This window comes from Protomyctophum bolini (genome assembly GCF_963924005.1).
Source record: "Protomyctophum bolini genome assembly, chromosome: 7".
Lineage (NCBI taxonomy): Eukaryota > Metazoa > Chordata > Actinopteri > Myctophiformes > Myctophidae > Protomyctophum > Protomyctophum bolini.
The window spans coordinates 23,553,417-23,569,034 of NC_137868.1; the positions used below are offsets into that span (position 1 = coordinate 23,553,417).

The 15,618-nt window shown below is 42.0% G+C and overlaps 1 protein-coding gene across 1 annotated transcript; it reads left to right on the forward strand.

The window, feature by feature from the left end:
* Positions 1 to 12,572: 12,572 nt before the first annotated feature.
* LOC308318906 (cortexin-3) lies at positions 12,573 to 12,812 on the forward strand (the record flags this gene model as incomplete). The annotated part of the gene is made up of 1 exon (XM_080768623.1): positions 12,573 to 12,812. Exon 1 carries the CDS (start codon positions 12,576 to 12,578, stop codon positions 12,810 to 12,812), a length of 237 nt encoding a protein of 78 aa, XP_080624749.1. The 5' UTR covers positions 12,573 to 12,575.
* Positions 12,813 to 15,618: the final 2,806 nt, after the last annotated feature.

The window sequence follows — 15,618 nt, forward strand, 5'->3', positions numbered from 1 at the left end:
CTGATAAACTACACGGTTTGCACACATCTCACCATGCACAACGGCGACAGGTAGCCTGTCCACACATGGACCACTACTTTGCATTCATATTCATGTCATATTGACAGTACAATACCCATTTTTGCATTTTTTTAATTCACTAATAAATTCATTATAAATCATTAATGTGTCAAATTGGAAAAAGGGCTCCATTAAGACCTCCATATAATTATGGTCCATGCCTGTGTGAAAAGTGGGAGTGATTGGGCCAGCCAATGTTGAGATAAAGCGCTGTCAGGGACATTCATTCAGACAGACAGACATTCAGACATTCGCTGAATTTTAGTATGATATGATATGATATGATATGATGATATGATATGATGATATGATATGATATGATATAAGGTTTTCTTAATTTCCTGAAAAATAATAAATAAATCAACAGGATAAGATCTTATTGGCTGCTGTATGAATATGATTCCCAAGAGCACCAACAACACACTGCACACACACTTATTTTATGATCTTGAACTCAGCGGTGATTCTATGCTGACCCACTTTGCAGTGAGCCAAGTTCTTGCTGGTCCTTAATAGCCACGTGCACGAGTCAGTGCTCACTTGCCCTCTGTCTCACCTCTTCAGTGTATCTGTTTACCAAACAGGCTCTCTTTCATCACATGTTACGACTGGTTATCTCAGCACATACTATATGGTGCCATTTTAGTTTCATATACATGTACTTTTGGAGGCAATATATCTCCCTGGCTCCCTCTATATCTCCCTGGCACAGGTCTTGGCATTGTGTCCTGCTGGTGGTTAGAGACACTGTACTATACCCAGAAGGTTGCAGGTTTGATCACTTATGACTCAAATGTCTTCCCTGCGGAAGTGTCCTTGAAAAAGACACTGAATCTCCACCAGCTGAGTGACTGGTCCTGTGCTCCGACCTTACTGTCTGCCCTGTCTCCGTCACTCTGTCTGGAGGAGGACAGGCAAAATGACAAATATCACCCTCAGGGACAGTATCGCAAATCCATTAAAAGGTCATTCGACAGGAACTGAGAAGCCTGCTGTGTATTTTGACCGAGGAGCAAAATAAAGGCCTTCAAAAGTGCAAACCGGATAGAAGTGGAGCTGTTTTCAACTATGCCACATTTGGTGAAAATAGCCGATTTACATGCAAGCTCACAATTCGTTGCTACATGTTGCATTGTGAGCTTGTAGATCAGCTTTTCATCTCATTTTCTGTGAGATGTTAAGGGAAACTGTATACAGCCTTGGAGGACCCAGGTCAAAAAATGGTTAAATATTTTCAATTGAAATAGGCATTATTCTTTTCAGTTGAGTACACATCATTTTTGTCAAGCAACACTTTTCCGCCCGATCACAATTTACCCGTTTACTTGTGTGGATCGAAAATTCATGTATTATTTAACACTTGGCTAGCCAACCATGCTGAGCATGAAGCATATGCCCAGCCCAGTTGACTGTTTTTCGGTTATGAAGCTCAGGAAAGTGAACCCAAGGAAGGGATTTCTATTTGGCACACTAACTTTGCCAGCAGTTATAGAGAAGAATAAATTGACAGTTCACTGTTAGTTCCTTTGTGTGTGTTCCAACTCTGTAGGCCTTCGCTCAGTGAGGTCAAGAAGGCGGCTCTCTCCTTAGCCACAACGATGGCTTAAGGTCAGCAGGGAAATATGCGGTATGGTTGGCATGCCTGGCATGGCTGGCACTTGTGGCCTGTGGCACACACACCCACTATGATACTGTGGCAAGAGGAGGAGGAGGGACAGAGATGAGGTGCCACTGGTTCAATCCGGAACGTTCCGGCACAGCCGAGGTCTTGGCTCAGCACTTTTGACACTTTCACCCAGTGACAAGAAGACACCTGTGCTTGTCTGTTTCATGAGGACTCTTGCCCAGGACTCAACCCCCCCCCCCCCCCCCCCCCCCCCCCACACACACACACACACACACTCTTCTGTGCCTAGTCTGCCCATGTACTCTGCCTGCCACAACCTGTTCACCCTGCACCTGTCCTCAACGCTACATCTCACCCATGCCCCTCCCCGCCCCTCTCAGAAGCAGGCCTTCTCCAGGCCTGGACCCTGCAAGTATTTTATTAGCCAACTGGAAGTCCCCCAACACCAGTCCGAACAGCCTTCATCCAGTCCACTGATAGTCATCAGACAACAGCTCAGCCAGCTAAAAAATAATAAACGGCCCACGGCAGCCCTTTGGGTTGTATTTTTAGACCCTATGTCCTCAAACAACCCAAAGGTTTTCTCTGATGGGCAAAACACTGCCACAATCGATGGCGAATTATACGCCCGGATCGGCTTTCCCGTTGAGCAGGGTAGAGGAAAGCTCCATGTATCCTACCATCTTGTAAACATATTTTGGTGGCGAGTGATGACATTATGATTTTAGGTCATTTGGTGTGACCCATTCACATTGACACTGAACACCTATGATGTAACGGGTGTACATACGGTACATATACTGTACATACATACATGCATCCATCGATACATACATACATACACACACACACACACACACACACACACACACACACACACACACACACACTGTACATGACAGCAAGAAATCAGTTATTAGCAACCTATGGAACAGGAGCAGGTAAAAGCTTGATGGTGTATGCAGAGTCTTGCAGACTGTGTGCCTGGAGACCTGAGAGTGGAGACGGGGAAAAAGCAAAGAAAGATTATCAGATGTAGATTAAGCTTCAACTATATTGTTGCCTGTTGCTGCATCTGACAGAATGACAGCATGAACTGGATTTCAAACCAGCATTGAGATAAGCCAAATCAAACCCGTTAAACTGTATAGTGAAAACTATTTTGCTATTAATCTTCAGTTATTTTCATATGTTCTCATTAAGGTAGGAAAATAGATGATGCAACTGCCCAGCCCCTTCTCAAAGCCTCCCATAGGCCTCCTCCATTGTTTGAAGTCAACCCTGTCACCCACCAGCTTGTCCCTATAAGTGGCCTCTAAACTCAGGAACAGCTATAGTTACATTTTTGAGGGGCGCAACCCCTTCTATACACAGGTTCAATGTTTGTTTTGTAAACACCATTGACAATGAAGGGAAATTTTACAAATGTAACTCATTATGTCATATTGTCACTTTATTGTTAATGGCGTAATGTTTGTGTTGGCACCGTTTGTTTTACATCACCATTACATCACCTAATCAACATTAGACTTTAACACCTTTCACACGGTGTGATTTTTGCTAACTTTTCTCCTCGCGGCTGCCCACCTGCTTATGCTGACAATGGCAACTTTGAGCCCAACCAAGCCATGGCTCAAATGGACACTCAATTAGTCTCTTAACCGCAGTGCTTCTAGAAAACTAATGATTCAGAGCACAAGGAGGAGTCCCTTCCTTCTCTCTCTCCTTTTCTACAGCCCCCCCCCCCCCCCAACTTTTTTGTTATTACTTGCACATCAAAATGTCGGTGCCCCAAGGTTCATTACTGTCAGCCCAAGATTGAAGAGATGACAATTTCGAGAAATGTAGATTTCTCTTTCCAGGCTGTAACATTTTGAGTCTTTGTCATTATAAATTAGTTTGGTGGAGGTGGTGGGGGTTGGAGTTAGAATTGGTGGGTGGGGGTAAGGCCTTGATATAATTTGTTGCATGCAGTGTTGTGCACCAACAATAGTCGAACTATAATAACGTGTCGCACTGCCACTCGTTTTGTGCTTGTATATATTTCCGTGTACGACACCAGCACACATCGATGTATAAATCACCTTTTAAAAGCTACAGAGAATGAGAAACGAGGGACTCTTGGAAGCTGTAAGGGCAGCCAGAGGATTGATCTGGAAGATTCACCTCATTGATTTCTATAATCTCAGCCCATTTATTTCTTGTGCAATGAATCAACAGAGACATGGTTGTGCATGTGATTCATGGTGCTAAAGTTACTATCATAATATGCCAGGCAGGAGGTGAACGTGTTTTGCTTATGAAGACACTTTATGTTATTTTTTCCACTTTTGTACAACAAATGCAATTGTCCCTCAATTCCCTGATTTAACTTATTTGTAATGGTACGGTAGTAAAAAAGTTCAATGTTACCGCATAATTTCGCCCCGGTTACACAAAAAAATAATATTTTTTTATAAATCCTATTTGTTCAGCCATATCTAAAATGTATTCCATAATGTATTTTTTGATTCACCATTATATGATAGATTTATTTACAGATTTTCCTTACGCTGTGCCGTCGGGATGCACATGATAATTTGAAATGTATAAATAGTGAGTAATATCATGTAGTCTGCTGTAGCTAGGTTCACAGACTGATGTGTATATACACTCCTGTCACAGGATGAGTCTACAAGAAGTCTCATAGTGTAGAGCTGTAGCTGTAGGCTACCCTTCTAGCATTGAAATGTAGCCTCCTCTTACATTCTAAGGAATGTGAGTGACTCAGTTGTGTCACTCAAATGCTGCCTTTAGGCATTGCAGAGTAGGCTATCTTGTTTATAGCAGCAAGTCATTTGTTTGAATTGGGGATTGTCCCATTGCACTGTATGCATGTCTTGTCACCCCTTCATGTAGTGTGTGTTGTGTTGCAGAGTAAGTTGTCTATATGTTATTTTGCCAACGCCTCTGAGACAAAGTCCTTCACTGTGATTTTGTTTAAACTGTAGCCTACTAACAACACAAGATCCAACTCATCCAAGTCAACTGTACAGTAGCCAACAGCACATTTGAAGGAAATTAAATTAGAGTATCATTCATCACTCTGAACTCCCTTATTCAATTCAATTTTTTGCAGTTCAGGATTCTCATCAACCTGGCTCATTAATTCAAATGCTGTGATACAACAGAACCTTGTTGTGGCAATCAGAAGGTTAGTTAATTCCGCTAATTAGGATCCAAATATCCATGGACTGAGCCTGGTCTTTAAAAGGAGCTTCTGATCCACTTCCATTGCACAGTTATCAACTAGATGAAGCCATTTTATGAGCTAAACCACAGTACGCTAGATGCTATTGTACAATGATTTGTGTGTGTGTGTGTGTGTGTGTGTGTGTGTGTGTGTGTGTGTGTGTGCATGTGTGTGTGTGTGTGTGTGTGTGTGTGTGTGTGTGTGTGTGTGTGTGTGTGTGTGTGTGTGTGTGTGTGTGTGTGTGTGTGTGTGTGTGTGAGAGCATGCGTGCGTGCATCCATGCATGCAAGATAAGGGAGGTAGAAGTTTAGACAGACATTAAAGACCTTGTTGCTAGGGAACAGCTAGCTTAGGGACCTTGGGTCCAAATTTATTTCAGCTATACTGATGTTTACAAACCCTGCAACAGGAAATAAACTTGGACCTATTTGAATATTTATGTTGTAAGTTTGAAAAGGTCTTGCTGCATTCTCCTCTGGGTGAAGTGCCTACAACTCATCCCAACTGTCACTTCAGCAAATTAGAAACTTGGCTAAAACTCAAGCAATGAGACATTCATGGCCAACTATATAGGCTACAGATGGCTATAGATATCATCAGTGTACTTTAAACTTCACTCCCATATAATGTTTAACTGCTACTAATTTTCTTGTTTAGCTGCCTATTGTGTGAATAGTATTAGTGCCAGTGAGTGGTGATATACATGGCTACATTCTGACATCTAGTGATCAATTCTTAATATTGCAGTCCTCTGAGGACGAAATAGGGCCACAGTACCTCATGCTCAGAGCAAGGGTGACAATGCAAACCACTGGATAAACAAACCATATCCTCACTTCCTCAGTAATACAGTCAATAATCTGTATGCACAGCATTGTGCGAAGGTTACTACAGGGTATAGAAACTGATAATTAGAATAACAAGCCCTGAGAGAGAGAGAGAGATACAATCTTCTTCAGTGAACATATAGAACACAGACACACACAGTAGGCCTACAGCATTCTGGCTGCAGGTTCACACTACTCAATAATGCCCAGTCGCACCCGAAGATTATGCAAGACTCCAAATTGGATTAGTAGAGATGCTTCTCCCAGCAATTAGTCTGCATAATACGGGGAATAGATGAGCTGAAGGGAGCACAAAGCTATTAATTAGAGCTTGGGGGGGACATACTGTGGAGTTTACGGAAATGTTGATGAAGAGAGCAGAAGAGACGTGTCAAGCAAAGTACAGTAGGAAATGCCTGGAGAGAGGTATGGAGATCAGTTTCACCCAGAATGCTGGAGGTTTTAGTAAACTGACTGACTTTAATACAAGTTATGACTACCCTATACGGTCATTGTGAAATACAGTATCTCCATATTTCAACCTTTTTTGTGGTATATTATTAATGCCCTACTTTATGCCCTACTTCATCATTCACACAAAAGTACCAAAAATAGCCGATCTACAAGCTCAACTTTTGAAATGTTTTTTTTAATGAAATGGTATACTGTGTTTTTATACATATCGAACCAATGAACAAGCTTGAGCTTGTGACTCAATAACTACACTGGATCCATTGGAACACAGCACACAGGTTCGTTAATTTCCTGAATATTAACGGTTTTGAACATAGGCCTACTCAATTTCCACCCCACAGTGATGACGTGAAAGGTGAAAAGGGCAGATTGTGTACTCCCAGGATAAACTCTGGAGTGCAGAGAGAGGAGTTAAATGTATAGCCTACTTTATACAGCAGGTGTTCCCAAACTTTTTTGGACCAGGTACCCCTTTTGGGGTAGATATTTTTCCAGGTACCCCCTCATCCTCGCAACACGGATAACAATATATTTACAACCACAAGCAGTGTTTCCTGCAGGAAAAAGCTTTGGCATGGTGCTGGGCACAGGCCGCAATTTTGATTAATGAATTCATTTGATTCATTAATTAATAAGATTAATACATTAAGATTAATTTGTATTATTGCTCTTGTATTGCTATTGGAGACACTGGGGGACACTGGGCAGGCACTGAGGAGGCACTCGGGGGGCACACTGGGGAGGCATTGGGGAGGCACTCGGGGGGACACTGGGGAGGCATTGGGGAGGCACTCGGGGGGACACTGTCTAAATGCATACGTCTAAATGTATACGTCTAAATGTAGACGTCTGAATGTATACAGACGTCTAAATGTAGACGTCTAAATGTGTACGTCTTCTCTTATGGGGGTCCCTGGCATATCTTTTCAAATGGGGGTCCACAGGCTAAGTAGTGTCAATTTGGGGGTCCTTGACATGAAAAAGTTTGGGAACCACTGCTTTAAACACTTTAGCACTTTATGAACATGAACAAAATAGATGGGTCCCCCCTGGAACTCCCTCAGGTACCCCTGGGGGTCCCCGGACCCCACTTTGGGAACCACTGGGTTATAGCCCATGTTTTTTGAAAAAAAAAGTTATCCTCGTTTCTCATCATTTTGGACCATGGGCTATAGCCCATATCGTACGGCATACTATAGCGCGCCGTTTTTCATCATTTTTGAGGATTTGAAAAAAATGGGGAAAAAATCCGCAATTTCCATTTCCGCAATTTCCGCAATTACCATTTCCGCAATTTCCGCAATTCCGCAATTTGACAAAAACGATGGGTTATATATAGTGATCGAGGTATCATATCTCTGCTGTCGGGATGAAACCACCTAACTCCAAAATGTTCATTTTTCAGGAAATTAAGAAAACCTTATATTTCGAAAACAAAGCAATACTGCCTCATCAAAGTTGGTGTTGTGACTTCACTTTATATACAGTATTGTCAATTACTTCCATGAGAGGGGGATTGGTGGTGGAGTTAGCTGCTTTAGCAGACAGTTTGAGGGTCAAATAGAGTTGAGAGGTTTTGTCCCAAGCGCTTTTTACTACTTTGCATTGGTTAAATATTTTAGTAACAACACACAGACGTAAAGGGTGTTCAATAGCACAGATTTATGCAAGAAAGGCTACAAATTTCAGAAAGTAGACTATTTGAAATATGTATTTCAAACACATACAGCCTAATTAAAAGACTGCCCGGCATGTATAAGTATAGCCTAAGCCTGCTCGTTGTTTTACGCTCATTCATGTTGTCAGTCAAAGCACTGTTTCATTTGTAGGCTACCAAAAACCAATTCATGCCTCAAGAAATATAACTGGCCTATCTCTGTAGTCTGTATAGTGTTGCAAGTAAGCTATAGGCCTACCTGCCTGGGCGCATTCTACTTGATGATTCGCTGACCACCAGGAGAGGGCGATATACGTACAGTATAACAGCAGTGACCATTAATTGACTCCTTCAAAACCGCCCTCAAAGGGCACCTACGGATGGCTGCAATTCCAAACTGGCCTCTGTTAAATCTGAATCTCCCCCCACCGCCCCCCCCCCCTTTTCCCCTCACTGTATTATGTATCCTTTCCCTTTTTGCTTCCTACATGATGAATTCCTGTTCTGTTCTTTAACTATACATGCCGGGCAGTCATGAAGTGTCTATTCATGTCTCTAAATGTTTTGATGAATTGAACAATGTGGACCCAGCTGTTGTAAACAAGTGTAATGCTTAATTGGGTCGTCCACTAACAGTCTCTGTATTGAGTTTGTGCTTAAAATGTAGGCTACTGTAATTCTACAAACTGTTAATAAATATTTCAATCAATCAATCAAACCACACGTCGGAAACCGTAGCCTATAAGCCCAAGTTCGGTGGTCGTGACTCGGGATCCCCGGCCCAGGCCCAGCCCAGTCTACACGGGCTAGCCTGTCACATACGTCTAGTGGGCTCTGGTGGAATTCTTGACAGTTTGCCACAATGAGAAAATCAATATGAAGCGTGAATGTTCTAAGAAGCAGCATAGTTTCTTATTCATCGTGATTTGTTGAGTGCATTTTCTCCTCTTCACCATGTAGCCTATTCGTTAATATCACATTTGTCCAATCATTCATAGATAAGATTCGCAAATCTACCTTTTGTGTGAATAAGACTTATTTGTGTTGTAGAAACACATCTAAATCGTTAATCGTTGAATTTGCAGAGCAATCCACGATTCCACACCAATCTGTCTTTCTGCAACACCTGGTTGATTGCCATGGCAACAGGTTGCCAATAGCGACGAGATACCGCTACATCCATTTCTGTCTGTCTGTGGGAATGAGAGGAGCAACAAGACGAAAAACAAGCAGAAAGGGTGAGCCCAGCCCAGGCAAAACAATCGCCATCATTTCGCCATGAAATGGAAACGGGATAATCTTGTATGATAGCCTATACGTTTATAGATTTTCGTCAAATGTCCAAAGATGAAAGGCTGGCTTTGACGGTAATTCCCGCGCTCCCCTGATACAACAGGTTAGTGATTATTGCTGAACTAAATTTGACCACTTCTGTTCTGTGACTGTCTGCAGCTTCACCAAAATGACTGGCATGCCTACGTGGACCTTTAGTGTTTCGCAACTAATGTTTAAGTTGATGGACCGAAAATGTCAGGCACAAAATAATGATCTCAATCAGCTATAAGGCACGTGCTGCACATGCATCTATCAAATAAGTGGAGCTGACATCCGCCATATTACTTGAAGTATATTGGCCAATTTAATGAAACATTGTTCGAAGAGTCTTGACTATATTGTAGGCCTATAGTCCTGGCCTATAATACAGTAGGCCTACCACATTGATGCATTCAATTTATATCTGAAATATTTAGATATGACACACACACACACACACACACACACACACACACACACACACACACACACACACACACACACACACACACACACACACACACACACATACACACACACACACACACACACACAATATTAATTGTCTCCTTCACTTTGCCTCTCTTCCCCATCCCTGTCTCACTGCCTCTCTCTTGTTGCTTCCTCGCTGTCCATCCCTCTCTTTCTCCCCCTCCCCTCCTCTCTCCCCCTCTCCCTATGACCTCATTACTGTCTGTCTGTCTGTCTGTCTGTCTGTCTGTCTGTCTGTCTGTCCAGTTATTCATTTCAAGTGTAGCCTATATCCATCTCCACACCACTAAATAATGGTTTAGGCCTATATAGAAGTCTGGTGAACCAGATCACATACAAAGATGGATGCCTGGTTTTAGATCAGCCAGCTAAGCATTGATGTACTTTAGACTGTCTCCACATTATCTCTGGTGGTTAACCACCAGAGATAATAATAAGTGTGTTTGTGTGTGTGTGTGTGTGTGTGTGTGTGTGTGTGTGTGTGTGTGTGTGTGTGTGTGTGTGTGTGTGTGTGTGACGTGTGTGTGCGTGTGTGTGCATGTAATAGTGTAACTGATTGCAAATTGATTGTTTCACTCTCACAAAATATAAATAATTAAAATAAATATATTATGTTCATTCTTCTATATTTGTACAATTTCAGAAGACACAGTCTATTATCAATCATGTGTAATTGTGGATTTTACACCTGAGCTCATTTTATGAGAGAAAGCCACACTTGTCATTTGCTAAGGGCTATAGGGTATACATGGCAAAATGTAAAATAGTCTACATGTTCAAACGTTTTGAACTTATATTTATTTGCCTAAAATTAATGAAATAAGGCAATAATAAACAAAACAAACTGGAATGAGGTGTGAGTAAGTGAGGTTGTCAGTCACGTCACGTATGCAGTGTGTGGAATGTGTTGTGCGACTGTTAAAACAAATAAAAGATGCAATGTAAAATAGACCAAAAAGGCCCCACTCAGGCCAGGTGGCAGCACAGACGGGACATGCATTCTGGAAAGAAAATAGAGGGAACAAGAGGTTTCAATCAGAGGTCCTTAATATACTCTCCAAGAGCATACACTCATAATCCTGATTGACTCTGGCAATACCTATTTTAAAATTAAATTAAATTCATAATGTTTTCTAATGTTGAACATTTTGTACAAAACTAAGGCAGCTCAGAAATTATTGTAACTCTTCTATTAGCTAGAGTCGGACCAGTGACAGATCTGTTTTGGAACCTAAGTTGGAAAGATAAGTGTATGTAATGCATTACATAGGCTATACTGTTATGTGCAAATACCGGTAGTATAGACGATACAATTCATTCATCATAATTTATAAATGCATTATTTGAGCCGGTTTGATGCTAAATACATGTATGAATTTAATAATTGTCATGTCCCACGACGAGACACACATAGCCTACTATAGGCTATAGCGCACGCACGCACGCACGCACGCACGCACGCACGCACGCACACACACGCACACACACACACACACACACACACACACACACACACACACACACACACACACACACACACACACACACACACACACACTTAAACTCACATGACTCACAAGGAGCATTTGATCAGTGCACTGCTGGTTGCATGTTTTTGCTGTGATGGATTACTAGCCGCTGTTGCTCTCCAGAGAATCAAAAAGAGATTTGTCGAGAATAAAAAAGGCGGTGTGCGCCGCATGCCCGTCTGTCTTGTCACCATGAGCTGACTTATAACACATCCAGGGCTCTCACAGGAAACATTGTCAATCTCAGTTGGCTCTCCATGTTTAAGGAAGCATAACCGAAGATACCCAACCCTTCCATGCCCTCCACTCTCTCACAATGCCCCACAGAGCCCCACATACTGAAGATACCCAACCCTTCCATGCCCTCCACTCTCTCACAATGCCCCACAGATACCCAACCCTTCCATGCCCTCCACTCTCTCACAATGCCCCACAGATACCAACCCTTCCATGCCCTCCACTCTCTCACAATGCCCCACAGATACCCAACCCTTCCATGCCCTCCACTCTCTCACAATGCCCCACAGAGCCGCACATACTGAAGATACCCAACCCTTCCATGCCCTCCACTCTCTCACAATGCCCCACAGGCCACAGAGCCTGGCATCAGGCCCAAAAGTGTCTCCACCTCTCCAAGTGACAGCAGGCTTGTTGTGAGGAACCCAAACACAAATTCCCGGCTGTGCAAGGACTCACCTTACTATTTTCACTTAAAAGCATGCTAACGTAGTAACACTGTATTGTCAACCGACAACATTTCAATGACTATTGTTATAACTTATTATTATTGTCTATAAAAGTACTCAGTGTTAATTAACTCTTAAGGGTGACTTTCAGTCATTCTTACACTCTCAGAGTTAAATTAACACTGAGTATGTTACTGTCTATCGCACTGTTTCACAACCTTTTTTGGGGCCACTGGGCCAGTGCCACTATCCACTATTAAGGTCCTTTACCGCCCCACACCCAATTGAAATGTAAGCTATAGCCTATTTATATGTTACATTGTTACATGTCACAGACCCTGTCAATTACCATGTTATCATGTTACCAGCCCTGTCACAGGGATGTCAGGTCCTGTCACAGGATGCATGTATATCATGGTCAGTATACATCATGGTCAATATCATGGTCAATAATGTCAAGCCCCAGAACGTCTCTAGTCTGTATGCCCTTGAGAAACACTAGTCTATTGTAATAGTGGTCTATCAAGTATAAAATACATTAAGACATTGATCTCAAATCCATGTGTTCTGATTGTTACACAGGTCTGACCAATATATCCACATTACATCACATCTTTGAAGCAACTGACAAAGACCTGGAGCCACGAAGATCCAACATGGATGTGCATGTGCCCAGGATGGCCGAGGGCTTGTTCAGCAGCACACTGTCCTCCTCGGGCGGCGGCCATCATGTGCCATCCTACCTGACCCTGGAACAGAAGGCTGCCTTTGTCTTTGTGCTGCTCCTCTTCATCTTCTTGGCCCTCCTGATTGTGCGCTGCTTCCGCATCCTGCTGGACCCCTACCGCAGTATGCCCTCCTCCAATTGGACAGACCATACGGAAAAGGACACCTTCGACTACCGCATTGTCTGATGATGATGATGATGATGATGATGATGATGATGATAATGATGTGATCTTATGTTTAGTTCACCACAGGAAACGAAATGACTGCCAAATCACCAGGCTCGTATTGGGCTGTCATGGATCATCATTGGTTATCGTGGCACCAAGATATAGCTATTCCCTGCCAAAATCACTGACAGATCATTGCATTCTCAACTAGAACAACAAATGGAATCCGAGTGGAGTATTATGTAGAAAACATGTGTAGAGCTGCAACTATCGATAATTATCGATTCCTTTTTCAATTGATCGAATAATCGAGAAGTGTGTTTTTAATATTTTTTTATGTTTTTACATATCAACATATCAACACAAAACATTATAATGGACTTTTTATAATTGACTAACCAGATTAGTCTCATTAAGCACTTAAGCCCTATTTTATACTTTGTCGTACAAAGGTGTAACGCACAAACAACGAAAATAGATGATCTACAAGTTCACAACGTGTCGCATCACAAGTCATTGTGAGCCTGTAGATCTGCTGTTTTTGCTATTTTTGGAAATCGATTATTTTTATAATCTTATCTAATCTATTAAATCAATTAGTTCGATTAATTGTTGCACCCCTACACATGTGGTTCACCCATGACTTCATCAATCCATGACTTCATCTGACACTATTGTGGACTACCTCGTTTCCAACACCATTATGACACCTCACATTTCTACAGCATTTGGACAACAGTATTTCATATCATGTTTATTGTTTTTACTGACAACACATAGACAATCAGTGTTAAAACAATTAGTAGAGAAAATGGGAGCACCTAACATTAATGTCTTTGTCAGTGAATACGTTGTCTTCATTTGTGAGCAGGCACCAGGGTTTGTTTGATGATACTGTGGGTTTATTGAGGTATGTGACTCAGATGATGAGTAACTAAATGCCTTAAGCCTTAATAAAAGATTTTTTGAAACTCATTCAAATGCTAGCTAGCGAAAAGCTCTCCCTTTAATGTTTCGGAAAGTGTTTAGATGGACACATGCTTTTCATGGCCAGCAGTACGTTAGCTAACTATGTATCACGTCTACAATCAAAACATTATGGTCCTTTCAGTCATTCCTTATGGCTGTGGGCCTTTCGTCATAGATGTCAACAACCAAATGTTTACTGTGCTGTACCGTGTGCCTAATTATGAAAATCTAAATGTTTTAACAAGAGAAAAGGGGTTCATATTTCTGTCTAAAGTTTAGTACTGTGTAGTGCCCATTTAAGATGATAAAACAGCGTATTACTGCCCGCAGACGGTATATTGGCAGTTGGTATGCCAGATCTGCACAAAATGATGATGGTGGTGATGATGAAGATAACCACAATGCATTTTCACATATCCCTTTATGAACTAATGTTGTGGCAGTTTCTTTGGACGTTTCAACTGTGCGCCTTATAGTGTAGATTGTTTACAGTATAGTTAGGTAGCTGAGAGAGAAAAAAATAACCAATCACTGAACAGAAGGTGTCTTTACACTTCGTGAAGATGGCATACAGTACAACCTGTTTGATTATGATGTGAACCCTGTCCGTTCCATTTGGAACCTGAAGTGAGCTTCAACACTTTGACATGTGATGTTCTTGTGATCTGCTGTGGCCTTTTTCCTATACCTGTCGCAAATGTTGCGATGTTGTGCTAAAGGTGACGTGTTTTTGCATGTTCTTCTTGCAAGGTCCCCTCTACATGCATGATAGTGGTGGAGTGCATTAATTATAATGTGGTAGCTGTTGGTCGTTTGCTTAAGCAGCTATTTCCTGTCTATATTTGAGCCTTTTATTGAATCTGTTTTGTTTGCCTGTAGTCACATTCTTTTGTAATAAAAAATGATCACAGACCTTTGCCTTTTTTAAGTGGTGCAACCACTTCTACATCCAGCTTTGTCCATGTACCTACCTGTGTACCTGTGTGTGTCTTTGAGCCTGAGTATGTTACTTATTTATACCAGAAGGGGGCGCCAGAAACAGAGAGAGGGGTAGTGCTGTGTCTCTAATGAGAGAGAGAGAGAGAGACACAGGTGTGATTTTTCGTTGATGTATAACCTCCAAAGATGTGCTTCTCGATTAAGCTATAGGCCTACATGAGTAGTATTAAGTCGATCATGATTGGTTCGACGTATATGTCGCCGAAAAAACAGATTTTCATCATTTTTTTAATATAGCCTACATACCTACACATGTTGTTTTTCATGATTTTCAACGATAAAAAAGATAGAAAAATCATGAAAAAACCTGAAGACATAGCCTACTATTATCACTCCATTCAACCACCTCATTTACTTTACTAATAGATAGACATACCAACCAAAACCCAACCTTTATTCATTGCAGCCAGCAACACCTTCCTGGATCTCAGCCAACTCCCTCCCCAGGAGGAGTGGGGCACCCTCCCACACTGTCAGGAAATCCCAGTGGGAACTGTAACTGACTTGACTAACATTCCGTTCACCACAGCAAATCCTCCTCCTCCTCCTCCGACCGACAGCAATGTGAACCGATTAATTATGTTGAACTGTCCATCAACTGTCTGTCTGTCAGTCGTGTGTGCGTGCGTGTGTGTGCGCGCGCATGCGTGCGGCTTCCTTCCACACAGCTGTGATCCATACACTCTGACGGACCAATGACCGACGGTCTAGACCCGGATACAGTAGTCGGGGCTTATGATTTAAAATGGAACCGCACGCGTTCCGTAGCAGTGTGTTTGGGGCGTAGCTGCAACAAGGTAAGGTTTGTTTTAGAACCGCATGGTTGTTAGCCAACATTAACTCTGTTGTTTTTTTT